This window comes from Sarcophilus harrisii, chromosome 2 (assembly GCF_902635505.1).
Source record: "Sarcophilus harrisii chromosome 2, mSarHar1.11, whole genome shotgun sequence".
In the NCBI taxonomy this organism is placed as follows: Eukaryota; Metazoa; Chordata; class Mammalia; order Dasyuromorphia; family Dasyuridae; genus Sarcophilus; species Sarcophilus harrisii.
The window spans coordinates 557924689-557951090 of NC_045427.1; the positions used below are offsets into that span (position 1 = coordinate 557924689).

A 26402-nucleotide genomic window follows, 5' to 3' on the forward strand; every position below is an offset into this window, starting at 1 on the left:
TTCAAGATAATTCCAGTAGCCTTGGGATGGAAAATGTCATCCACATCCAGAGAGACAACTATGGAGACTGAATGTGAATCAAAGAAAATTATTTGCACCTTTTTTGTTTGTTTGCTTTTTCTTACACAACATGACACATATGGCAATATGTTTAAAAGTATAGCACATATTTAACCTGTATCAAGTTGCCTGTTGTCATGAGGAGGAGGTGGATAAAGGAGAGAGGGAGAAAAATTTGGAACAGAAAATCTTACAATAATGAATTTTGAAGACTATCTTTATATATTTGGAAAATTAAAATACAATTGAGGGAAAAAAAAAAAAAAAAAGGATATGCGCTCCTTGGGAACAAGGGTTGTTACTTCCCCCCTTTCATTGCATCCTATTGCTTAACACAATACCTGACACACAGCAAGTACTTAATAAATGTTTAAACATTGACTGACTGAGCTAGGAAGGCAAATTAGCCAATACTATCAATTCCTATACAATTACTTTGAATCCCCCAAGTCCTCCCAGCCAGATTATTTTTAAATGTAGTTAATGAATACAGTGGGCATTTAATAAATGGTTGATAAGTAAAAAGGCATTCACTGATATGATCTACAAGGAAAAGCTGTCTCATCTCTCATTCAGACCCTTTTTCTCTCCCAACCAACTTGTAGTAAATTTACAAAACTTTTAAAATTTATTTTTAGTTTCTTCTCTCTCTCTTTCTCCATTTCCTTCCTCAACAATTGAGAAGATAAGAAATACAATATCCATTAACACATGAAGTTATATAAAACATATTTTACATAGCAAATTCTTAAATAAATGCTTGGCCAGAGAACTACTTAACTCAACTTGGTTGTTGGCCTTAAGTAGGGATGATGTGGAGTGGGGTGGGGGGAAGAGGAGAGAGATGAGAGGAGAATGGAACACTGAACTTCAGAAGTTTTCTTCAGAAAGTTTTATCTGAATTCTGTGCCTATACATTCCTAACTCATCAAGAATGCCAAAGGCCTTCTCTCTGACTTCCTAAGAAATCTCACTAAGCTTCCCTTGGCAGAAAGAGATTTAGGTGAATATCTGGAGCCTACAACTAAATTTGAAAGGGATGTTCTTGATTCAAAAGACAGTTCTGCTCAGAAAACCCTATAAAGAGAACAATCAGGTATAGAAATAGGCTTCTTGAAAACACACGTGTGGAGACAACAATTTAGTAACTACAGCTTCATCTTTCAGTCCCAATTTATGCAAGATTCAGGATCCAGTCTTACCAAAAATGTCTACCGCTAGTCTGGAGTTTTGAGGCTTTTCTATCACTCCTTCACAATGATTATTTCCCATCTTCTTTGATAATCTAAATAGACTGAAAATCTGTTCTAGTGGCCCAGATATGAATATGGGGGAAGAAAGCAGGACATGACATAGAGAGAAAGTGGGGTAAAAAAATCAGTCAGGTCAGTGGTGTTCACTGACCAAGCACCAACTGTATAATATTTCTTTATAGTATATACCTAGGACCTTAGCCTACTTCAAATCTTGGTTCAACTGCTCCTCATCATTCTAATGCATAGAAATTCCCTTCTATGACTCAGAGGATTATTTAATTACAATATTCATTTGACAGCAGAGACTATTTCATGACATCTTGTGTACTATCTTATATTAGTATTTAGTTTTCTATCTTATCTCCCCAATAATATAGTAAGCTCCTCAATGCAAATATCAGATCTTATCTTTCTACACTGGCTCAGTTCCATATAACATAAATTGGGCACTGTCAATACTTATGGAATGAATGAAAGGTTTTCCTAGGACACCGCAGGAAAGAGTGGTTCAGTTATCTGCTTGTATTCCAGTAGGTGTCTCAAAAGCCATGAAAATGAACATGGACCTTGCTGAGGGCAAAAAAGAACAGCTAAGCTCAAATCTTCTTTATTCTCCAGGGTTTACCTCACAGAAAGTCTTCTATGAAGGTTTTCTATTCAACTTTCTCTTGACCTACAAGTATAATTGGTCTTGATGCCAATAAATATTTAATAGGATTTGAAATACAAAATATGGATTAGATAGTTTAGCAGCAACTAGAAGTCCCCAATAGATGTTTTTCAAAGATTTAGAAGAGAAGTATGAGGTGTCATTCAAAGCTACTAAGCTCATTCCAAACAACTTCATTGAAAATTCTTGAATGAGAGGCTATCTCTAATCAAAGAGTAATAATAAGGTGATATTTATAGACTGCTTTAGGGTTTGTAAAGTGCTTTTTACACACTCATTTGATCCTTACATCAAATTTCTGTAAGCATCATTATCCCTAAAGAAAAAGCTCAGCATAATTGTTATTATGCTGGAGACCTGAAAGCCTGAGTTCAGGTCCCACCTCTGATCTCTCCTGGCTGTGTGACCCTGGGCAAGTCAATTAAATTATCAATGATGCAGACCATATTGCAAGATTTGAATACAATGAAGATGTCAACCTGCTGCATTGGCAGATGAGTTTTCTCATGTTGAAGTTGCCTGAAATCACAGTTCTAGTTGTTAGAGACTTTCCTTTCGAGAACTGCCATGTACGCCATGTCAGCTGGTAGGGTGGACCTCGGAGATAGAAGGGGGCTTGGCCTCTGAGGCAGGAGGTTGTGTTTTACAGGTGTTAGATCTTTTCTTAGGATGCAGCATTAACTCCAGGTATCTCCCTTATGCGGATCCCACCTACACAGTGCTGAGTGGGCTAGGCACAAGGTAATCCCAGAGGAGAGTAAATATAAATGGCTAGTTTTGCCATTGGCAAGAGAAGGATGAGGAGAGAAGCAGAGATATAGAGGGATTCAGAGAAGCAGAGACATTCATACATTTGCTCTTGCTTCCTGCTAACCCCTACTGAGAATACCAATAAAGAAAGGCTGTTTGGCACTTTGATATCAGTCTCATCTCCATGTCTATCCAGGGAAGATTGGTATGTATGGCCCTGGCAATTAGTAACTCCTCAGAGTGGGAGAAATTACATCTAGTCCTTACCTCATCTCTATTATTATTCCCATTTAAGTGAATATAAAATTAAGGCTTAGAGATTAAAGTGGCTTTCTTATGGTCATACAGTTAAGTGTTGGAGGCAGGATTCAAATCCAGATTTCTTTTTATTCAAAATCTAGAATTAGAACTTTTCTTTCAATATATGTTCTTGCAGGGTTTTTTGGTGGTGGTGGTGGTTGTTTTTATAAAGCCATTAGCTTAGACTACTTTATACATCAGGAGCTAAGAATCTCAGAAAAACTTTGATCTTAGAAAACTTTTCATGGATGAAAAGTTTCAATGGTCTTGAAGATATATCCAACACTGGAAGGACAGAGACATGATTTGCTGGGAAAATGAAAGTCAAGTGCTTTGGGTGCTTCCAAAGCACAGGTAAAAAATGTGGACTTACAAGAATGACTTATTGTGGAGGTGATGACTTTCTTTTTCTCAGACTCATCTGAGTAACATGGATGAATCAGTAACATGGATGAATTGGAGACTATCTATGGGAAAATTGGTCATGGTCTCCTTAAAGTCCAGGTTGGTTCCAAGAAGTAAATAATAAATTAAGGGAAGAAATGGGTCAGTTCAAAGTAAATGTATCATAGCTGCACTGGAAGGAGAAAAAATGGCCATAGGAGACTAGAGGAATCAATGTAGATCCCAAAGTCATTGAATCTAAAGCCTGTCAGTCTATATTAATTGCTATTCTTTGTCAAACCATGAATTGGGCTTTCCAACCATAATATCTTTTGTTAAGATATTAGGAGACACCCTGTTTTTCAGAGCTAAGGCCAGCAAGTAAGCTGTACCCTGAACTTGACATAACAATAATCCTTTGTTCTTACCCTCTGAATGCTCTCATCCTCTGGCAAAAATTCCATATATTTTACTCATTGCTTTGACCAGTACTAGGTATTCTCTGAGCTCATTTAAGACAAGCCAGATTGATCCATACTTAACACCGTACACCAAGATAAGGTCAAAATGGGTTCATAACCTAGGCATAAAGAATGAAATTATTAATAAATTAGAGGAACACAGGATAGTTTACCTCTCAGACCCGTGGAAGGGGAAGGTCTTTATGACCAAAGAAGAACTAGAGATCATTACTGATCACAAAATAGAAAATTTCGATTATACCAAACTGAAAAGTTTTTGTACAAACAAAACTAATGCAGACAAGATTAGAAGGGAAGCAATAAACTGGGAAAATATTTTTACAGTCAAAGGTTCTGATAAAGGCCTCATTTCCAAAATATATAGAGAATTAACTCTAATTTATAAAAAATCAAGCCATTCTCCAATTGAAAAATGGTAAAAGGATATGAACAGACAATTCTCAGATGAAGAAATTGAAACTATTTCTAGTCATATGAAAAGATGCTCCAAGTCATTATTAATCAGAGAAATGCAAATTAAGAGAACTCTAAGATACCACTACACACCTGTCAGATTGGCTAAGATGACAGGAAAAAATAATGATGATTGTTGGAGGGATGCGGAAAACTGGGACATTGATGCATTGTTGGTGGAGTTGTGAACAATCCAACCATTTTGGAGAGTAGTTTGGAACTATGCTCAAAAATTATCAAACTGTGCATACCCTTTGATCCAGCAGTGTTACTACTGGGATTATATCCCAAAGAGATTATAAAGAAGGGAAAGGGACCTGTATATGCACGAATGTTTGTGGCAGCCCTTTTTGTAGTGGCTAAAAGCTGGAAACTGAATGGATGTCCATCAGTTGGAGAATGGCTGAATAAATTGTGGTATATGAATATTATGGAATATTACTGTTCTGTAAGAAATGACCAACAGGATAATTTCAGAAAGGCCTGGAGAGACTTACACGAACTGATGCTGAGTGAAATGAGCAGGACCAGGAGATCATTATATACTTCAACAACAATACTATATGATGACCAGTTCTGATGGACTAGGCCATCCTCAGCAACGAGATCAGCCAAATCATTTCCAATGGAGCAGTAATGAACTGAACCAGCTATGCCCAGAAAAAGAACTCTGGGAGATGACTAAAAACCATTACATTGAATTCCCAATCCCTATATTTATGCACACCTGCATTTTTTATTTCCTCACAAGCTAGTTGTACAATATTTCAAAGTCTGATTCTTTTTGTACAGCAAAATAACGCTTTGGCCATGTATACTTATTGTGTATCTAATTCATATTTTAATGTATTTAACATCTACTGGTCATCCTGCCATCTAGGGAGGGTGGGGGTAAGAGGTGAAAAATTGGAACAAGAGGTTTGGCAATTGTTAATGCTATAAAGTTACCCATGCATATATCCTGTAAATAAAAGGCTATTAAATAAAAAAAAAAAAAAAGAGAAAGCAAGCAATTTGATAAAGGTTGTACATATGCAGACATGCAAAAATATTTCCAAATTAGTTATGTTGTGGGCAAAAAAAATGAAAGCAAAAAAAGAGAAGAAAAATAAAGTTATTTTTTAAAGTTTGTTTAAAAAAAAAAAAAAAAAAAAAGACAAGCCAGGACAAGTTCTGGTCATGAAGTACTGCTATGAATTAAATTTGTCACATAGTTGCTATTATCCCTCATTGTCAGGGCTAAATAGCTCACTGCAAAGACATCAATATAAGAATTGTGATCTATCTACAAGTGTGTCCCCTCCCCACTACGGGCAAGGCCCTGGAACATGTGTCTAGATTTTCCCCCCTCTTTTGCTGGCAAGCCATTTCTCTCACTCTGAAATTAAACTTCTGTTTTTTTCTTGACTCTCCAGGCTCTAGCCTTCTCTGTTTGCTCTGGTCACCCATGGGTTAGATGTTAGAGGCTAGTTTATTCTTGCTGACACCTTTAAATGTTCTTTCCTCACCTTCTTGGGTAGAATTAATAAGAACACACTTCAATGGGTTTTTCCCACTTGGGAGAAGGAAATACCCCAAAGCCAGAGAAGATGGTAAAAGGAAATAAAGGACAGTATAAAATAGGAACCTGTAACTATGGGGAAGGTGATCCCTAAAAATGCATTAAACATAAAAGAAATAAATCAAGGGACGTACAGGGAGCTGTTTCACAGCTCTTGGGAAAGGTCTTCTGGGTCTTTTTGATCATCTTTATTCATAAAGATATAGAGATAGCACTTACAAGCAAGAGGTCAAAATGAGCAAGCTTCCCAAATTACCCCAGACAAACAGGACACCTGTGTATATATTATGGAAACACATGCAATTTGTTAGGCTGAAAAATTCACAACCGATTAGAATGATTTGCCCTCCATGAATCTAAGAAGATTTAACAGCAAAATAGTATCCATCTTTTGGACATATGAAAAAGAGCCTCAGCATGGAAGCCTGGGTCTTGTTTAGAAAGCAACAATAGTCCTAACAAAGGCTTCACCGAAATAGTGCAAGTGAATGAGACCGAAGAGAGCTCTGCCCCAGAAAATTGTGTTTTTTGAGGCTGTCAGAACTTACAAGTCTTGTTCAAGGACAAAGTGGAACATTAGGTAGGCACATCTAACATAACAAAGATTTATCCTACCCTAAGAGTTATTGAGTCTCTAATTCTAATTGCTACTACTTGTGGTCCTTAAGTTTTATTTTACTGTGTGTTTTCTACCCAGTATAACTGTCAACAACTGTTGGGCCCAATTGTACTTACAGTCACTATCCTTGTATAGCTCTGAATATCTTTGATGTTGAGTGACAATAATATTCATGAATGAGTGGGGGAGAGGGAAGGGAGAGAAATTTAAGTGTGTGACAAAACAGACAAAAAGTTCCCTCCTCTTTTCAGGTTCAAAGAATCTAATAAAATATAATCAGTGATTCTCAGAGCCAGGGAAGAAGTAGCAGTTACAACACTTTGTAGCACTTCTGAAAGGTGCCTCAATAGAATATTAACCAAGTCAAAGGGATTTCCTTCATTACAGCCTCAGAAGTAAGGCTGTTCCTTCCCCTTATCAAGGCAGACTCTTCTACATGCATCCTTAATCCCGTATCCTCCAGTTCCCAGATACCTTCCTTAGTATCTCTTTTTATCTTCAATCTCTCCCTATCAGTTCCTTCTCTAATCCCTACAAATAAATGAATGTCTTCACTATCCTTAAAAAAAAAAAATCTCATTCAATAGACACCCTATCTATAATTATAGAACATTTTTCCCCTTCTCAACTAAACTCCTTGGAAAAACTGCCTACATTCAGTGATTCCACTACCCTAGCCTCTTGGTCTCTTCTAAATCCTTTACAATCTGACTTCTGACCTCATCAAATGAAATTGCTCTTTCCAAAGTTATCAATGATCTCTTGATAAATCTAATGAACTTTTCTTAATTCTCATTCTTCTTGCCCTCTCTTCAGCATCTAAAACTGTTAATGACCTTTTCCTTTTGAATACTATCTCCTCTCAACTTCCTGACACTGTTTTATCCTGATTTTCCAATCTTCCAATCATTCCTTCCCTGTCTCCTTTGTTGACTATTTATATCCATGTCATGCTCACTAACTACAAGTGCTACCTAAGACTATTCTGGGCCTTCTTCCCTGTTCACTTTATTACTATCTCACTTGTTGATCTCATCAGATCATGGTTCTTTTATTATCACTATGTACATGTCTTGTACATTCCAATTATAGTCTCTGTTGAACTAGATGTTTCATAAGTATTTCAAACTCAACTTGTCCAAAACAGAACTCATTATCTTCCTTTCACCTCCTTCCCTATCTTTTCTGAACTTTCTTATTGCTATGTCATAATTCTTACAAGCTTATAACTTAAGTAACAATCATTTTTTAAAAATAAATTCTTATTGATTTTTTATGTTTTTTGCATCATCATAGTTATCTCTAGTATTCTTCTTCCACTCAGAGAGCCTTTTCATGTAATAAACAGTATTTTTTAAAGACAAAAAAAAAAAAAAAAAGGGAAGAAAAGAATTTCAGCCCAACTGACCGTGTGTTTTTAAATCAGCAGGAGTCAGGAATTCAGGTTAGGGGAAAATCGTCAGTCTTTATTCTCAGTGAAGAAGGATCGGAGGTGGAAGAGAATGGGCAATAGCGATGTGTGTAGCTGAGTCAAGAAGCTGGCTAGACCAGCAGCCACACGACCAGCAGCTAGGATTATGGAACCCAGGCCCAATCTCTCCCAGCTTCTCTTCCTGTCTCTCTCTGCCTCCACCCACCAAAATCGTCATTTCCTATACAACACATCAGGACTTGCAGGGAGAGTGGGCAGGGACCATTCTTTATCCAATCATGTATATTAATAGAGTATAGCCCAATTACTATTTAGCCTCACATACTTGGGACCTCAGTGCATCAACTCAAACCTCAGCCCATTACACACTTTATTACTATCTCACTTGTTGATCTCATCAGATCATGGTTCTTTTATTATCGCTGTGTACATGTCTTGTACATTCCAATTGTAGTCTCTGTTGAACTAGATGTTTCATAAGTATTTCAAACTCAACTTGTCCAAAACAGAACTTATTATCTTCCTTTCACCTCCTTCCCTATCCTTTTCTGAACTTTCTTATTGCTATGTCATAATTCTCACAAGCTTATAACTTTAGTATTAATCATTTTAAAAAAATAAATTCTTATTGATTTTTTATGTTTTTTGCATCATCATAGTTATCTCTAGTATCTCTCTTCTTCCACTCAGAGAGCCTTTTCATGTAATAAACAGTATTTTTTAAAGACAAAAAAAAAAAAAAAAAAAAAAAAAAAAAGGAGGAAAAGAATTTCAGCCCAACTGGTCAATCAATATACTGAAAACAAATCCCAAAACATGTGTAATGTATAATGCCTGCAAATGTTCTACACCTCCATAAAGAGGTGGATTTGGCTATTTTTGTAGGGTCCCACAGTTAGTAAGTACCTGAGGCTAGATTTGAATTCAGATCCTGCTGACTCTAAGACTGATGTTCTATCTCTTATGTCACCTAGTTGCCCCTATGCTTGATCTTAATAATTTTATTATATTTACTTTTGATTTTTTTGTGTGTGGTTGTTTTCTCCATTCATCCCCATATCCAATCTGCTTCTACATTTACAACATCTCTGGTACAAACATCTCTTACCCTTCACTCACAAAGTTACAAATCTAGTTTAGGTTCTCATCCTCTTCTCCCCTAAACCACTCTCATAGCATGAATGGTCTCTCTGTCCGAAGACTTTGTCTACCTAATTTATCCTCCACTTATCATCAAAGTGATTTTTCTAAAGCATAGCTCTGATCATGTCACTATCACTCCTTGTTCAATGAGTTCTAGTGGCTCCCTAGTGTAAAGTACGGGCTAGTTCCCTGGAGGGCCTTGGGGTCAGCCAAAGTCAGTTTGAATTAAAGTCCTTGGTCTTTAGGGGGAGAAGTGAAAGAGGCAGGCAAGTTGCACACGGTTTGCCAAAGATGTATCCTGGATTCTCAAGTCCAGAGCCACCAGCCTCTCTCTCCTCCTTGTCCTGCTGCAAAGTGACTCTGGCCTTTTTTTCTCTGATCTCCAATCCTTGCCTATGATTATCTTCACACCAAACATTCAGCAAGCACCAACAGTGAGAAGAACCATTTATCCAAATATATGCTAATAGGCATTGTCTCACATCAACTAGGTAATTAGCCTTAAGTGCTCAGTTGTCTAATTCAAGCACACCTTTTGGGAGTTTCAGCCCTCCACACCCTACTATCTCCAGGATCAAATACAAAATTCTCTGCAAGTTTTCTTATACATTATTACTCTTCACAAATTCTATGTTCTGGTTATACTTGCCTATTTGTTCTTAATTTACTGCGTGTTGACAGCTAACTGACCAGCTCAAGTGTTACTTTCTGCAGGAAGCCTTTCCTAGTTCCTGAAGCTGTTAATGCCTGTTCTCTCTCAGATTACTTATCCTCTATTCTTACAAATCTATGCTTTTAATTATTTACATGTTATTGTTCTCATTAGAATAGCAGCTCCATATAGGAGGGAAGGTGTTTTTGCCTTTGTTTGTATAGTCATCACTTCATAGAACAAGTGCTGTGTACATAGTAAGCACTTAATAAATGCTTGTTGACTGAGAGGATTGGGAAGTAAGGAATTGAGGGGAACTGCTTCAAAGGTATTTCCCAATATTGTTACCCCTGCAAAAAGCTGGGTTCTCCCTCTCAAACAAGACAGACTCTCTTCTTTGGCTTGTGATATATGTACATTTGGGAGGAAACTTTCACCAGCCCACTTTGTTTTCAAGGAAAGTGGAGGATGGATGCTGAAGCTGTATGCTACTTAATCATCTTTTCCCCAAACCATTTTGTGCATTAGAATAAATTTTATTATTGGCGTGCTACTGCCATGGGAGAAAGATTTAAGCTTGACATCCCTAAGTTACTGAAGACTACTGCACATAACTGATAGGAAAAAAAGCTTCTTCATTTTCCTTAAAGTAACAAATTAACTGGAACTTACCGTGATAACAAAGTTGCCCCCTCCTATTCATCAAGTTAGGCAAAAATGCATGGAATCATTTTAAATAAAAATCACACAATACGACTGATCTGAAATGGCTCTACAGGGAAGAGGTAACTCCACCTTACAGAGAGCAAGTACAGCAGAAAGAAAATGCGTTCAGTGGAGCGGGACTCCTCACTGGACAGGATAGGAACAAAGAACAAGAAAGCCAAAACATCAGAACAGTTTAAATGCTAAGAAGAATCCTTGCAGTTCCCTACAGAAACAGGGACAAGAAAGAAAGTAGAAGCATTAGGTGAATACAACCCTGTTCTGCCCCTCAGTTTCAAGTTAGAATGAAAAGAAAGTGCCTACAGTGGCACATTCTAAGGCTGCTAGTTAGGAATAAAGCTCTTTAGGCCCTGTTGGGTGGCCTTTGAGAATGCCCAAGCACATTGCCATGCCACTGGCCAGCTGATCAGCCCAGCTCACAGGAGACGAGGGTTGACAAGTGAGGCCAGTTGGAAGAACAGAAAGGGCAGAAATAGAGCAACCTGGCTGGCTTATTATGACAGTTGACGATTAAGTGTCTCTTATCGCATGAGCACCTGGGAATCAGAAAGTAGAGGGGTATAGAGAGAGCGGGGCACCGTGAAAGGGATGGCATACTTTGTGACATAAAGATAGGACTCAGTGTCCCAGTCTCATACATCATGCTCATCCTCCTGCCACGCCAAAACCCCATCTGCACTCTTACGTAATCTACACCTAAGTGTAGGTGCCTTGGGAGCAGAGAAAATCGGGCCAAGTTCAGGGAAAACAAATACATGCCTGTATTTGGATCCCTACTCAGTCAGCCTGTCCCATTGAAAACCTGCTCAGAAATCACTGCTCAGGGCCAAGTTATTTCAATTACTGTCCCAATGAGTGCACTGGCTTTAATGAGCCCAAATGCTGCAAATTAAGCTGAACTCAGTATTTCTCTAATTGGCAGTTTTATCCTTTTCCAAGTTCTCATTTCTTATTTTTGAAAATCAACATGACTGTCTGCCTGAAGTAGGAAAAACACCACCCACCCTCACCAGGCCACTAAGAACATACTAACTTGTCACCTGCTTGTCTTTTATATAATCAAATGATGTGGGTAGCATAAGCATCTCTGTTTCTGCTTAGAAGCTATAGGCCCCTTCGTAATTACTCCCAGCAGTGGAATTGTTGTTCTCAAACAGACTAAGCTCAGCTAAAGGAGCTTCCCTGCCCACTCATTCCCAGCCAGTAATACAGAGCAGTCAAAGGTTGTGGCATTTCTTACCTGTTCCTCAGACAACTGGGATATGTGATTCACTGCAGCATAGGATCCAATCTTGGGGTTAAAATGGTTGATGATAGCTCTGAAACAAAGAGTTGATATTAATAAAATACTAGGTACCAGAAGAAAAGGCAGTAAGTCAATATGCTGAATTTAATGCTCCTGGAGAAAATAGGGTGCATATGTGATAAGATGTTTCCACATGCAGGGAGGAATAAACCAAAGAAACAAGACAAATCTTCAATAAACTTCCAATGTACTATAAGTTAAAAATTGCTACATTTCTCAATCACCATGCTTATTGTATTAGCTGGGCTATACAAATCTAATGCTCCAAGGCCTATGGGATTCTCTCAGACCAATTCAGGAAGACAGTAAGCTCATTATCCTTACTAACTGTGGTAGGGAAGAGGGAGGGAGATTTGTCCTTTAAACTACCCTTGACTAATTCAAGCCTCTGTAGATGATCAGGGTTTCCAGAAGAGCTGAAAGATGTCTTGCTATACAGAAACTTTTTCAGAAAGCTAAAGTTCTAAAACTCTAAATAAAACTCCTCTATTTCCATCCCACAGAAAGTACAGGGTATGCTGCGGCCTCTCCAGGACTTTTATTTGGAAAGTCCAAGTACCATTCTGATAGCCTCCCCACTAAGAAATGCCAGAAATGATGCACCTAGACTGAAGGGAAAGGAATTTCATTCTTCTACATAAGAAACTTTTGAAGAAGCAGAGATTTTTGAAGACTTCCCTTTCAAATTATTTGTGCTCCCAAATACTTGACTTATTACTGAAAAGGCCAACTGAACAGACAGAAGCCAGAAATAGGCAAGATATAAAGGTCAGCTTCTGGCACAATTGTGAAGGAAGCAAAGGTTTTTATTTAACATTTCTTTTTTTGTATCTTTATCGAATAGGCTGATTTTTCTCCTTTCCTGAAAAATCCACTGAGATTGCTAAAGCACAAGTGCCTCCTCCTCTTCCCTACCCTTTTAGACAAGTGACGGCTACAAAACAGGTGAGAGGATGGTTTCTGCCTGGCCAGTGTTGGAACAAAGGGTTGATGTAGAAGGAAAAGCAACATGGTCTGCTTGGACTCTGAACTTTTTTTGAAGGGGCAAAAATGAACTTTAGCAAAAAAGAAACTTTGTGAGTTTTCAAGTAGCTCATCTGAATGGAGGACAAAGACAGAATATAACCAAAAAGAATGAGTAGCCATCACAGTATGGGCATTTATGAGGAAATAGATTTTTATTTCCCTCTAGACCTAATATACTGAGATGGTAATTTCGGCCCTCAAGTATTCCCAACAGTCCAGCTTATTGTTAGTAAAGAATTTTCTTGATTAAGTATAACTTGAAGGCAAGAAAGAAGAGAAGGAGGGAGGGAAAAATAAAGAAGGGTATAAAGAAAGGAGATTAAGTTGGAGAAAAATCTAATGCCTCTGGTGCAAAATGGGTAATAGATAAGAGAGATGGGAGCCAGTTGCCACCTTTCTACCCACAATGAAGGTAGGTGATGTTCTTTCTATTCCAGGAAGAGGAAAGGAAGAAAAGAGAAGGCAAGAAGAGGATGAGAAATATGTATGAGGATATTCATGCTTCAATCACAAGCTGAACTAAATGACTTCTGAGGGTTTTTTTCCCTAACCCTTAAGATTCTGATAATTCTGAAAACTCAATTGTGATGTCTTGAGGGTATTTCAAACTCAACTTGTCCAAAACACAACATATTATATTTGCTTAGAGTGTATTCCTTCTCTAAACTTTCTTGCCCTTTTCAAAATGGGGCATCACCATTTGTTTCCAGTCACCCAAATTTGATGACATTCTATTATCATCCTTGGCTCCTCACTCTCAGTTAACTCATTTTTTATAATTTCTTTCTCTGTAACATCTTTCATATACCTTCCCTTTTCTCTATTCAAACGTCAGGAATTTATCATCCCCTAGATCATCCCATCTAGACTACTAGAATGATCTTTTTATTGTGTTTTTTTTTTTTTACTCTGTTTCTCTCCACTTTTATCCATTCATTCTCCATTCAACTGTCAAAGCAACTATTCTAATGTTTGAATCTGGCTATGTTACTTCTGTACTCAGTGAATTCTCTATTACCTCTAGGATCAAATATAAACTTCTCTGGCATATAAAATTCTTCACCACCTGACCCTTTTTTGGTCAGTTTTCTTACACTTTACTATTCTTTTTGGTTCAACCACACTGTCCAATGTCCTGTTCTTCAAACGTGACACTCCAACTTTGTATTTCTGCATGTGACCCCCATTAAATCTTGTGGTATATCTGGAGAACACTCTAAAGCAGAAAAGAAATCAAAGTATTAGTGAGACTGTAATTCTTGCATGCACTTAAGCAGAGAAAACCCCAGCTTTGCTGTCCAGTCAAAAAGGAATTTTATTCTAGATTGAGCACATGATGCCTTCATATAGTATGACAGAGGTACTGAGTTGGGGAAATTTGGAGAGCCAGACTTCAAAAGGAGCTTGGAATGCTGCTCAGTTCATGTTCAGTGACAAAAGAAAGTAGTCTCAATCTCACTGCTCCTATCTGATTCTTAGTGTAAGGCTAGGACTACCCACTTGGCCTAGCTAGAAGGCTAAGCAGATTTTTAAAGGATATGACCAATACTGGAGTAGAAGAGAGCAGAAAAAGGAGAAAATAAAACAAGAAACTCAGTGGGACAAGGTGACAATTTCTAATCAAAGTTTCACCCTTTCAGAAGTCAAGTTTCTAAGTGTAGCCTCCTGGGCAGGTCCCAGGCCTGAAGCATTCATTCACCCATGGCATTTAATGAGCCTGAGAAGGCTCTGTTCTCAGTTTGAGAGAAAAGATAATTCAGAAGTGACTTGGTTTTCTCTCTAAAAGACAAAAAAGCTTGCTAAACTTCTCATGCCACAAAAACTGGAGGATGGCTCTTGTAGTTTTTTCTGTTTGAAATGGTATTTCTACATGAAAGGCAGATAGATTGGGGGTGGAGCGGAAGGTTGGAGAACAAAGTTAAATCTTAACATTGCATCTCCTGAAACAGCATCAAGGCAGAGAGAAACAGATAAACCCAACATTTTTCAAGGATAATTTATAGAGTAGGAACTTGGACCATTCTTCAATATAGCTCCTAAGCAATGACAACATAAATTTTTTGAAATTAAACTAAACTGAAGATAAGGGTCACTTATACAAACTGAAGCAAAATGAAGCAGACAGATGGAACTGCAAGGCTGTGCCTAAAATTGGCTGGGGATTTCTCAGTCCATTTTTACCTTGCTCTCTCTGACTCATTCTTCCAAAAAGATGACTCTCCTTTTCATGGAGTTGGATGATGGAAAGGATATACTGTCAATATCCAGATTACCCAAAATGTGTGCTTTAAAGTTAATCATTATTCATTTAAAAAATACAAATTAAAACAATTCCTAGGTACTACTGCACACCTATCAGATTGGTTAATAACATGGAGGAAAAAAAAAGACAAATGCAGGAGGGGTTGTGGAAAAATTGAGACTCTAATGTACCTATGGTGGACCTATGAACTGGTGTAACCATTCTGAAAAGAATTTGGAACTATGCCCAAAGGGCTATCAAAGTATGAATAACCTTTGACCCAGCAGTAACTAGGTCTGGGTCCCAAAGAAATAAAAGAAAAAGGACCTATATGTACAAAAGTATTTATAGAAACTTTTTGTAATGGCAAAGAGCTGAAAAATGAGGGGATAGTCATCAATTGTGAAGTGGATGAACAAGTTGTGGCATATAATTGTGATAGAGTACAAATATATTCTATAAGAAATGATGAGGGGAATGGTTTCAGAAAAAACTGGGAAGACCCAAATAAACTGATGCAAAGTGAAGTGAAAAGAACCAGGAAGTCATTGTGCACAGCAATATCAAAATTGTAACATGATCAACTGTAAAAATCTTAGCCTCTGATTAACATAATAATTTAAGACAATTTTGAAAGATTCAAGGAAAAATGATATCCACTTCTAGAGGGAGAATTGATAACACTAAGTGCAAATTGAGGTGTAATTTTCTCACTTTATTTTTCTTGGTTTTTTTTTGGGGGGGGGAGGAAACATGGATAATATGGAAATATCTTTTCCATGGTTTCATATGTATGACTGATCATATTGCTTGCTTCTCAATGAGAAAGACAGGGGTGGGAAGAAGGGAGAAATTTAGAACAAAGACTTTTTTAAAAAAAGTTAGAAAGAAGTAAATCATAATTTTTTAAGAGAAAAAAAAGCTGGCAAAATAATTTTTTAAAACTATATTAAACTGTATTAATCTAGCATTGCCAGACTTCTAATAATATTTTAAAGCAATAATTGAAGAAGTTACCTGGTATTGATAAAAATATAAAGTTTATCAGGGAAGGAGATTAGATAGGCAAGGTTTATAATTAAATACATGGAAGCTAGTTTCAGATAAACCCAAGGTTACAAAGTAGACAAACTGACTTCTATATCCTATAATAATTATTCTATTTATATTCTATATAATGTCATATTCTATGTAATATTATTGTTCTAATTATAATTCTATCATAGGATTCTACAATCCTGTTAGGGAAAGAACTCCATTCTATAAAAACTGCTGGGAAAACTAGAAGGCATTTTGGTAGAAAATGGGTTTAAGTCGTCATCATATACCATTTACTATAAAAAATTCCCAAACAATAAATTTTAAAAGATAAGTCATTAAGAAATTAGAGAAAATGGAAACTGCATCTCTTACACTGTAGATATGGGACAAAATTGTAAGCAATCATGACAGAGAGAATATTATAAAAGGCAAACTATCATTTAAAATATATAAATAAATATATCATTTTAAATATAAATCTTTTGAACAATAAATGCAACTTGAATAAGAATATATGTATTATAAATGTTTTTTTTTACATGAAATGACAAAAGCTAGGGAATTGCTATAAATTTATAAGAAAAAGAGGCACATGGTCTAGAAGAAAAGATTGTTACTAAAAATAGAAAAGCCTGCTAAACTTTTCAAATTGCCAAGCCAAAGAAACTGATATAACTGACTGAAGGATTATGAACAAAAAGTTCTCAAAAGAACTGCAAAGTATTAATGACTAATACAAAATTAAAACTGTTCCCTGGAAATGGTAGCCATCAATAGAAAAATTCAAAGTTGGTGGTATAGAAAAAAGTAAACACATTAATTACTTGTCAGGACAGCTATGACTTATGCTAATCATTTTGGAAAATGATTTTGAATTCTTGAATTACAAAGGAAATTACAAAAAGGTTCATACATTTTGACTCAGTGGTTCTACTATTGAGTTTCTGTACCAAAATTATTGAAAACAAGAAAAGACCTAGATGTAGAGAAACAATGAGACCAGCACTCTCTAGAATAGTTAAAAATGGAAGTAAACTGTGCCCAATGATTGGGGGAGAAATATAACATCACAAAGAATGATTAATAATATAAAGAATTCAAATATATAAAATTTGTGTGAAATGATGCAGATTAAAAAATGCAGAAGAAAAAGAACAATAGGCAATTTCTATATCTATGTAAAAGAAATCAACTTTAAAGAACAAACAAAACTCAAATCAAAAACATAGGTAGGACAAGAAATATAGGAAGAAGACAACATGTTAAGGAACTAAAAAGAATTTCTTTACTTTTTTGTGTCATGAACCCCTTTAATAATCTGGTAAAGTTTAAGGACCCCTTCTCAGACAGTTTTTAAAAGGTATAAAATAAATCACATAAGATTACAAAGGAAGTCAATTATATTGAAGATTAAAAAATATCTTTAAAACAAATTCATGGATTCTAAGAATCCTGTCCTGGGTTTTGGTATTCTAGATGCAAAACAAAACAAGTTGACCAGGCACTAAAAATGCATCAAAAGGAACAATAATAAAGAAAATCAAAGAGAAACAGCTAAAAGATTTGCCATAGGGATGAGGACTATACAAAAGGAATTGCAGAACCTTTGAAGCTTTGAGTGGCTAGAATAAATAAAATCAAATTATGTAATCAGTTCAGCTATGCAGGAGACAGAATTTGACATGACACAGCAGAAGACATAGAAAGAAAAAGGGGCAGCATCTGGGAAGCAAAGTATCTTGGATTTTCTAAGAGGCTTGTCACCAGCACACAATCAATAACACTTGATTATTATATGACCCTTTTCAGGGTGCTAACAAGGGACAGAACCAACTCCAATTTCAAGACTGCACAAGGAGACAAGCAGTCAAAGCCAAAACCCAAGTCAAGTCACCAAGGAACTGAGTCAAAATCCATTAATTTCTGTAGAGAGGCCTCATTTTAGTCAATGCATCCAGGATTAAGTGGGGCATATTATATCATCCAAGAGTACCAGAGGAACACCAATTTACACCAAGCACCAATTACAAATAAAATAAACTGAGTCTGAAGAAATGAAGAAATAGAATAAATTGACATGTTAATGGAATAATATTAAGGACTGAGAGAAATCTAACAGATAAATCCTGAAGAAGAGTAATTCAAATGAAGTCTAAAGACTTAGAGAAAAGAATGTTTTAGGCACAGACTACCAAAGTATCTGAAAGAAATGAAACGAGAGAGAAAATAAAAGTTTAAAGAATATGACAGCTATGAAGGAAAAAATGATAAAAATTACCAGCTTAGAACAAGTAATAACACTCAAGAACTTTAACATCTATAAATCAGCATAAAAAGCAGAAAGTAATGACAGCATGAAATAACAAGAAATATTAAAACAATATCAAAAGATTAAAAAAAAAAAAGAAAAGGTACAGTTTATGCCATCAAAAATAACCAACCTGGAAAACATACTAAGAAAATCTAAGACTTCTCAAATTACCTGAAAATCATGATTAAAAAAAGTCAATGCTTTTATAAGAAATTATAAACAAAAACCATTTAATCTATTAGAACCATAAAGTAAAACAAAGATAGAAAAATTCTCCTGAATACCTCATGAAAGAAAATTTCCTAATGAAAACAAACAGGATCACAGCTAAAATCCAGAAATCCTGGGCAGGGAAAAAGAAGAAATATTATAAATACCAAAAAGGAAAGAATTCAGGTACCAAGGTGCCATAGTCAGGATTATACAAGACTTAATACTTTCTACTTTAAAAGAGAGGAGAGTTTAAGAATGAAATACCTAAAAGCAAAAGATAAAAGCTTAAGGCCATAAATGATCTATTGAGCAAAACTGAGCAAAATCACAGGGAAGGAAATGGATTGTAACGAAACAGAGAACCTTCAAACATTCCTGGTGAAGAAATCCAGAAATTCAAATGAAAGTCTTAAGAGAAAAACAGAAGAGTAAAAACATTTGATCATTTGGAAGGGGATATATAATGAAGAATTGTTTATATTTTAATGGGGAAAAAGAAACATGTCATCTTAAAACACTTATGTCTTCAAGAATCTGAGAAAAAATTCATTAAGATAGGCATAATGGGAATAGTTTTGTGCTGTTTGGCTGGTCTTAAGAGATGGTTTTCCAAGTTGGTTATTTTTGATGGCATAAACTGTACCTTTTCTTTTTTTTTTAATCTTTGGATATTGTTTTAATATTTCTTGTTATTTCATGCTGTCATTACTTTGTTTCTTATGCTGGTTTATAGATGTTAAAGTTCTTGAGTGTTATCACTTGTTCTAAGCTAGTAATTCTTATCATTTTTTCCTACAGAGCTGTCATATTCTTTAAGGGAAATATAAGAGGGAAAGGGAAAGAAAGGAGAAGGGGGGCTAAACTGTCTTACATAATAAGGGTTCAAGAAATGAAGAGTAAATAAATATGGAGGAAGGATAAGGAGATGGAGCATCCTCTGAAACTCACTTAAATTTTTAAAAATATTCAATTTATGATGAGAGAAATGCAAATGAAGACAACTCTGAGGTACCATTTTACATTTCTCAGATTGGCTATGATGACAGGAAAAGATGATAAATGTTGGACAGGAGGTGGGAAAGGTGGAACACTAATACATTCTTAGTGAAGTTGTTTACTGATCCAACCACTCTGGCGAGCAATTTGGAATTATGCTCAAAAAGTTATCAAACTGCGCATACCCTTTGATCCTTTCTATTGGGCCTGTATCCCAAAGAGATTATGGAGGGAAAAGAACCCACATGTCCAAAAATGTTTGTGGTAGCCCTCTTTGTAGTAGCAAGGAACTGGAAACTGAGTGGATGCCCATCAGATGGAGAATGGCTGAATAAGTTATGGTATATGAATGTTATGGAATATTATTGTTCTGTAAGAAATGATCAGGAGGATGATTTCAGAGAGGCCTGGAGAGACTTACATGAACTGATGCTAAGTGGGTAGAATCAAGAGAACATTGTACACTATAAAAACAAAATTATGTGATGATCAGTTCTGATGATCATGTGGCTCTTTTCAACAATGAGGTGATTCTGGCCAGTTCCAATATGGATGAGATGGAGAGAGTCATCTGCATCCAGAGAGAGCACTATGGGGATTGAGTGTGGCTCACATAGTATTTTCAGCTTTTTTGCTGTTTGCTTGCTTTTTGTTTTCTTTTTTTTTTCTTTGCCCTTTTTGATCCAATTTTTTCTTGTGCAGCATGATTATTGTTAAAAAAAAAAAAAAAATATATATATATAGAAGAACTGCATATGTTTAACCTGTGTTGGATTAATTCCTGTTTAGGGGAGGGCATAAGGGAGGGAGAAAAATTTGGAAGACAAAGTTTTGCAAGGGTAAATGTTAAAAACTATCTTTCATATATTTTGAAAATAAAAAAGATACTATTTTAAAAAAATATTCAATTTAAAAGCCCCTTTTGGGGAATTGGAATTTTTATATACATGGCAGAATATAAAAAGAATACTTTATTTGAACTGATGAATTTCTATTTTGTACTGTTTTTTAAAAGTAGATAGTAAATTCCATACATCATTTTCAAAAGTGTGTTGCTTATCTATGTTTTCTTCTGAATTTCCTTCTTTTTTCTTCTTGCATTTTATGTACTCTTTTTAAAAATTCAATTTTATTTTATTTTCAATTCCAAATTTTCTTCTTCTTTCCTCCCCTCTTCTTCATCCACTGAGAAAGCAAAATAAACAAAACCTTTGATAAATATGTACAGTCAGGCAAAATAAATTCCTGCTTTAGCATTATCCAAAAAAAAAAAAAAAGACATCTTAAGCATATAGAGATATATGCTTAAATCTTCAATCTGAGTCCAACAGTTGTCTCTCTGGAGGTGGATAACATGTTTCATCAAGGGTCTTCTGGAGTTGTGATTCATCATTGTATTGATTAGAGTTGCTAAGTTTTTCAAAGTTAATAATGGTTACAATAATGCTATTATTATATGAACTTTTATTGCATTCTGCTCATTTCATTTTGTATCAGTTCATATGTCTTCACAGGTTTTTCTGAAACCATTTAAAAAATGTCTTATAGTTCAATTGTATTACATCCCATTCATAAGTCATTCCCCAATTGATGAGCATCCCCTTAACTTTCCAATTCTTTACTACCATGAAAAAAAGAGCTGTAAAAATATTTTTGTACATAAAGGTCCTTTCTCTCTTTCTTTGAGGTTTTTGGAATACAAACCAAGCAGCATTATTGCTGAGTTAAAGTATATGCACAGTTTTAATAGCTTTTTGATTATAGTTCTAAATTACTCTCTAGAACAGACTAATTCACAGTTCTATTAGCAAAGTATTAATATATTTGTTTTCCCATAGTCCCTTCAGTATTAGTCATCTTTCTTTTTTGATCACTGTTAGAAGTCTCACAAGGTGCTAAGTCAGTGGAATTGATAGAGACCATGGTTGTTTAGCAGGGTTCTTAACAGTTCTCTAAAAGTACTTAGTACTTACTACAATTCCATAAGATTAATACTTTTAAGAGACCATATATAAGCTAGGAGCCTCAACAAGGATGGACTCTGGGAGACTGGGAAGCCAGGATTCAGTTGGGCAGAACGAAGGAAGACAAGAGAAGTGGTGGCAGACTGTCTTGTGGAGAACACTGAAACCAAAATCCGGAAGGCCTCCAGAAAACTAGCCGAGCCCCAAGTAAAGGAGATAAGATTTTGGAAGAGACAATAAAGGATTTGGACTTTAAATCCTGGCTGCATTTGAGGTGATTACTATACTGAACAGAAAGGAGCTACCTCCTACTTTCTGAAAAGGAGGCAGGAGGCTGCCTCCAGAAGCCTCCCAAGAAATCTGCTCCCAAAGAACATTACATTTTTTAGAGAAGAACATTACAAGATCTTTATCAACGTTTTTTGCAAAGTTTTCTCCCAGTTTCTTGTTTATCTTCTAATTTTAGCTGAATTGGTTTTATTTGTGCAAACCCTTTTAAATTTTATGTAACCAAAATTCTTCTTTTATCTCCCATGGACTTTTATGTTTTTATGAATTTTTTTTTCTATCCATAAATCTGGCAGGCAATCTCTTCCTTGCTCCAGATTATTTATGTTTAAATCATGTACCTACTTCTAGCTTTTCCAACAGTTTGTTTTTTTTCCAAAGTGAATTATTGCCCCAATAGCTGGGATCTTTGGTTTTATCAAACATGAGAATTCTATGCTCACACTTACTTCTATACATTGTTTAGGTTACTTAATTTGGATCCATCCTTGTTGAGGCTCCTAGCTTATATATGCTCTCTTACAGGTATTAATCTTATGGAATTGTAGTAAGTACTAAGTACTTTTAGAGAACTGTTAAGAATCCTGCTAAACAACCATGGTTCTATATCATTATTTCTTACTTACTAGCATTATTCCCCCGACCCCCCACCCTATCTTATAGTAGAGTTTGAAATGTAGGATCGCTAGGCTTTTTTTCCTTCCCAATTAAAAAAAAATTAATTCTCTTGAGAGTCATCACCTTTTGTTCTTCCAGATGAATTCTGTAATTACTTTTTTTTTTTTAAACTCTATAAAAGTAATTCTTTGGTAGTTTGATTTGTATGGCACCAAATAAACAGATTTATGTAATATTGTCATTTTTATTACATTGACTCAGCCTTTCCATGAGCAACTCATATTTTTTCAATTATTTAAAGGTCTTAATTTGTATGAAATGCTGTGTAGTTGTGTTGAAACAGGTAGACTTCCAAATATTTTATACTTTCTGTAGTTATTTTACATGGAATTTCTTTCTTCCTATTGGATTTTGTTGGTAATAAACAAAAATGCTGATGATTTATATGAATTTATTTTCAATCCTACAACTCAGTTAAAGTTGTTTTTATTAAATTTTTAGCTATCTAGGTTTCCTAAGTAAATCATCATAATATCTACAAAAAAAAAAAAAAATTGGATAGTTTTGTTTCCTCTTTGTGCTTATTCTTTCCATTTCTTTTTCTTCTCTTACTGCTATAGCTAGCATTTCTAGTATAATATTAAATAAGAATAGTAATGATAGACATCCTTGGTTCACTTTTGACCTTATTGGAGTGGTTTTTAACTTGTACCCATGACAAATAATGCTTGCTTATGGGAAAATATTAGTTGTCATTTTAAGGAAAATTCCATTTATTCCTATAAATCTGGGGTTCTCAAATAATGGGTGCTATATTTGTCAAAAGCTTTTTCTATATTCTATTGATACAATCATACAATTTGTTGGTTTTACTATTAATATGGTCAATTATATTTATAATTTTCCTAATATTAAACTTGCCCTGAAATTTTGATGTAAATACCACCTGATTGTGGTATATGATCTTTGTGATATATTGCTGCAATTGCCTTGCTATTTTATTTAACATTTATGAACCAATATTTATTAGGGAAATTGGTTTTTTGGGTTTTTTTTCCTCTTCTGTTTTTACTCTCCCTGCTTTAGGTATCAAAGCCATATTTGCATTATAGAAAGACTTTGGTAGGACTTCTTTAATGTGAGGATTAGTTGTTTTTTAAATGTTTGATAGAATTCATTTGCAAGTACATCTGATCTTAGGTTCTTTAGGATGCTCATTTATAGCTTGTTCAATTTCTTTTTCTAAGATAGGGTTATCTAAGTATTTCATTTCCTCTTCTGTTAATCTGGGCAAATTATATTTTTATATGTATTCATCTAATACCTTTTTTTTTTTTTAAATCATTACTTTAATTCCATTTTCATTTATGGTGATTCACTCTTTTAATTTTTGACACTGATAATTTGACTTAAAAAAATCAAATTAATCAATGTTTACCTATTTTATTGGTTTTTTATAGAACCAGCTCTTAATTTTATTTATTCAATTTTTAAAAATTTTCAATTTGATTAACATCTCTTTTGATTTCTAAGATTTCTATTGGGGTGTTTAATTGTGTATTTGTGGATGTGGATGCACTCGCGCACATGCTTGTTTTGTGTGTGTGTGTGTGTGTGTGTATGTGTGTGTGTACAAGAGGTGCTAATATGCTGATTTTGTAGCTTTAAAAGCTGCATGCAGAACTCATGGATCTGCTCCATTCTCTCTTTTATTGATGAAAGAGTTTAGAGATATAAATTTTCTTTATTTCTGCTTTGGCTACATCCTACAAATTCTGTTAAGTTTATCTTTAATAAAATTATTGATTGCTTCTATGATTTGTTCTTTGATGAACCAATTCTTTAGAATTAAGGCATTTAATTTCCAGTTTTTGTCTTAAACAAAAGGTTTATTTTTAGAACTGGAATATATATAAGCAAGAGACTATGGTTTATAACAATAACTGACATATCTTATTTTTCAAAACATTTTACATACATTTAGTATGCAGTATGCAAACCTCACAACAATCCTGAGAATTGGGTATTGCTAACATTTTTCCATCCTACAAATAAGCAAACAGCAGGTCAGAAAGGTTGAAAGACATGCCAATGGTCACACAGTGTTGGAGGAGAGACCTGAGCTCAGCTATTCCTTAACTTCAAGTCCACAACTCTATCCACTATACAGCATGAGTGGAATTAGGGAGGGATTTTCAGGAAGTACAATGGAAAAAGCAATAGATTTGCAGTCATAACCTCTAGATTTCAACCTCAGCTTTTCCAGCTAGTACTTGTGCGATCTCTGGCAAGTCATTTCACCCCTGTAGACCTTAGCTACTATAAAATGAAAAATTTGGAATGATCTTTAAGGAGTTTTTCCATTCAATTAATTTTTAATCTATGCTTCAAAGAGACTTTCTTGAATTGAAATTTTATTGGATTGTAATCAGAAAAAAAAGATGCATTTAATATTTTTTCCTGAATTTGTGAGGTTTTTATGTTCTAATACATGGTAAATTTTTGGGATACTGACATACACAGATGAGATAAAAATATACTACTTTCTATTCTCATTCAATATTGCTGAGGCTTATAATACCTAACTTTTATAAAATTCTATTCCTCTCTTTAACTTCATTTATTTTATGATTATATTCATCTAAGTCTGAAAGGGACAAATTGAGGTTTCCCCTATTATATATTATGTGAAATAAAACTTAAATGCAATAAATATATTCAAATGTAATAAAATTACATTGCAGCTCTAAGAGACCTGAACACAGTTTTCTTTTAAGATTTTAAGAAATATGATGGCTTTTTTTGTTCGTGGTTTCAGTTAGTCCAAAGATTCCTATTTTTTTTCTCCTCAATCTGTTTTTCAGGTTAGTTATTTTTCCTATAAGATATTTCATGACTTTTTCCCCCAGTGTTTTTATTTGTTTTTTATGTCTATTAGAGTCTTCTGCTTCCATGTGACCAAATTTAATTTTCAAGGAGTTATTTTTCTTCAGCAAAGTTTTGTATCTCTTTTTGAAAAATATTAAAAAAATATTTATTTTCTTAACTATTTCTCAATTACATATACAATTTGTTAACAAGTTTTGAAAATTTTGAGGTCTAAATTATTTCCCTCGTCTTGAGAAGGTAGGTAATATGATATCAATTATTCTTATGAACTACTGCAAAACATTTCCATATTAGACATGTTGCAAAATAAAACAGACAAAAAAGGAGAAAGTTTTAAAAAGTATACTTCAATCTGCATTTAGAGAGTACATCAGTTCTCTCTCTAAGAAAAGATAGCATTTTTTATCATAAGTACTTTGAAAATGTCTTGCATCATTGTCTTTAATAAAAGAAATTAAGTCTTTCATAGTTGATCATCCTTACAAAATTGCTGTTATTGAGTACAATATTGTCCTGTTTCTCATCATTTAATTTTGTTTTGAATTCTGAAACTATTCTGCTCATTATTTCTTATGGAATAATGATATTCCAACATAATCATATGCCACAACTTGTTTAGCTACAATCCAATAGACAGGTATCCTCTTGATTTCCAATGCTTTGCCACCATAAAAAGAGGTGCTATAAATATTTTTGTATTTCTTTTGCCAAGCTGTCAATATTCTTTTCATATTTTTCTTTCATAGCTCTCATTTTGCTTTTAAAATCATTTTTAGCTTTCTTTACCTCTTTTAGGAATTCTAATTGGGCTTGTGTCTGATATATGCCTTTTTATCTGAAGCTTTACTTCTAGATATTTTTAAGTCACTGTCTTCTACATTTGTGTCTTAAGCTTCCCTGTTACCACAGTAGTTCTCTAAGATCGGGTTCTTTTTTGTCTGTTTGCTCATTTTTCCAGCCTACTTCTTTACTTTTGAGTTTTATGAAATTACTGAATTCTGTAAACTTCTGTGGGGCATT

General features: G+C 34.8%; 1 protein-coding gene and 1 long non-coding RNA gene across 8 annotated transcripts in view; one reads left to right on the top strand and one right to left on the bottom strand.

Moving 5' to 3' along the window:
- LOC116421883 overlaps positions 1 to 13857 on the top strand; it is a 41335-nt gene extending 27478 nt beyond the window's left edge. Inside the window, exons 3-4 of the long non-coding RNA XR_004232467.1 lie at positions 12639 to 12739; positions 13258 to 13857. This is a non-coding gene — a long non-coding RNA (uncharacterized LOC116421883). The remainder of the gene's footprint in view (positions 1 to 12638; positions 12740 to 13257) is intronic.
- ARMH3 (armadillo like helical domain containing 3) overlaps positions 1 to 26402 on the bottom strand; it is a 217773-nt gene that overhangs the window by 33635 nt on the left and 157736 nt on the right. For all 7 annotated transcript variants that reach the window (XM_031955731.1, XM_031955728.1, XM_031955730.1 and 4 more), the window contains one exon: positions 11729 to 11807. In XM_031955731.1, coding sequence (XP_031811591.1) covers positions 11729 to 11807 — 79 coding nt within the window. The remainder of the gene's footprint in view (positions 1 to 11728; positions 11808 to 26402) is intronic.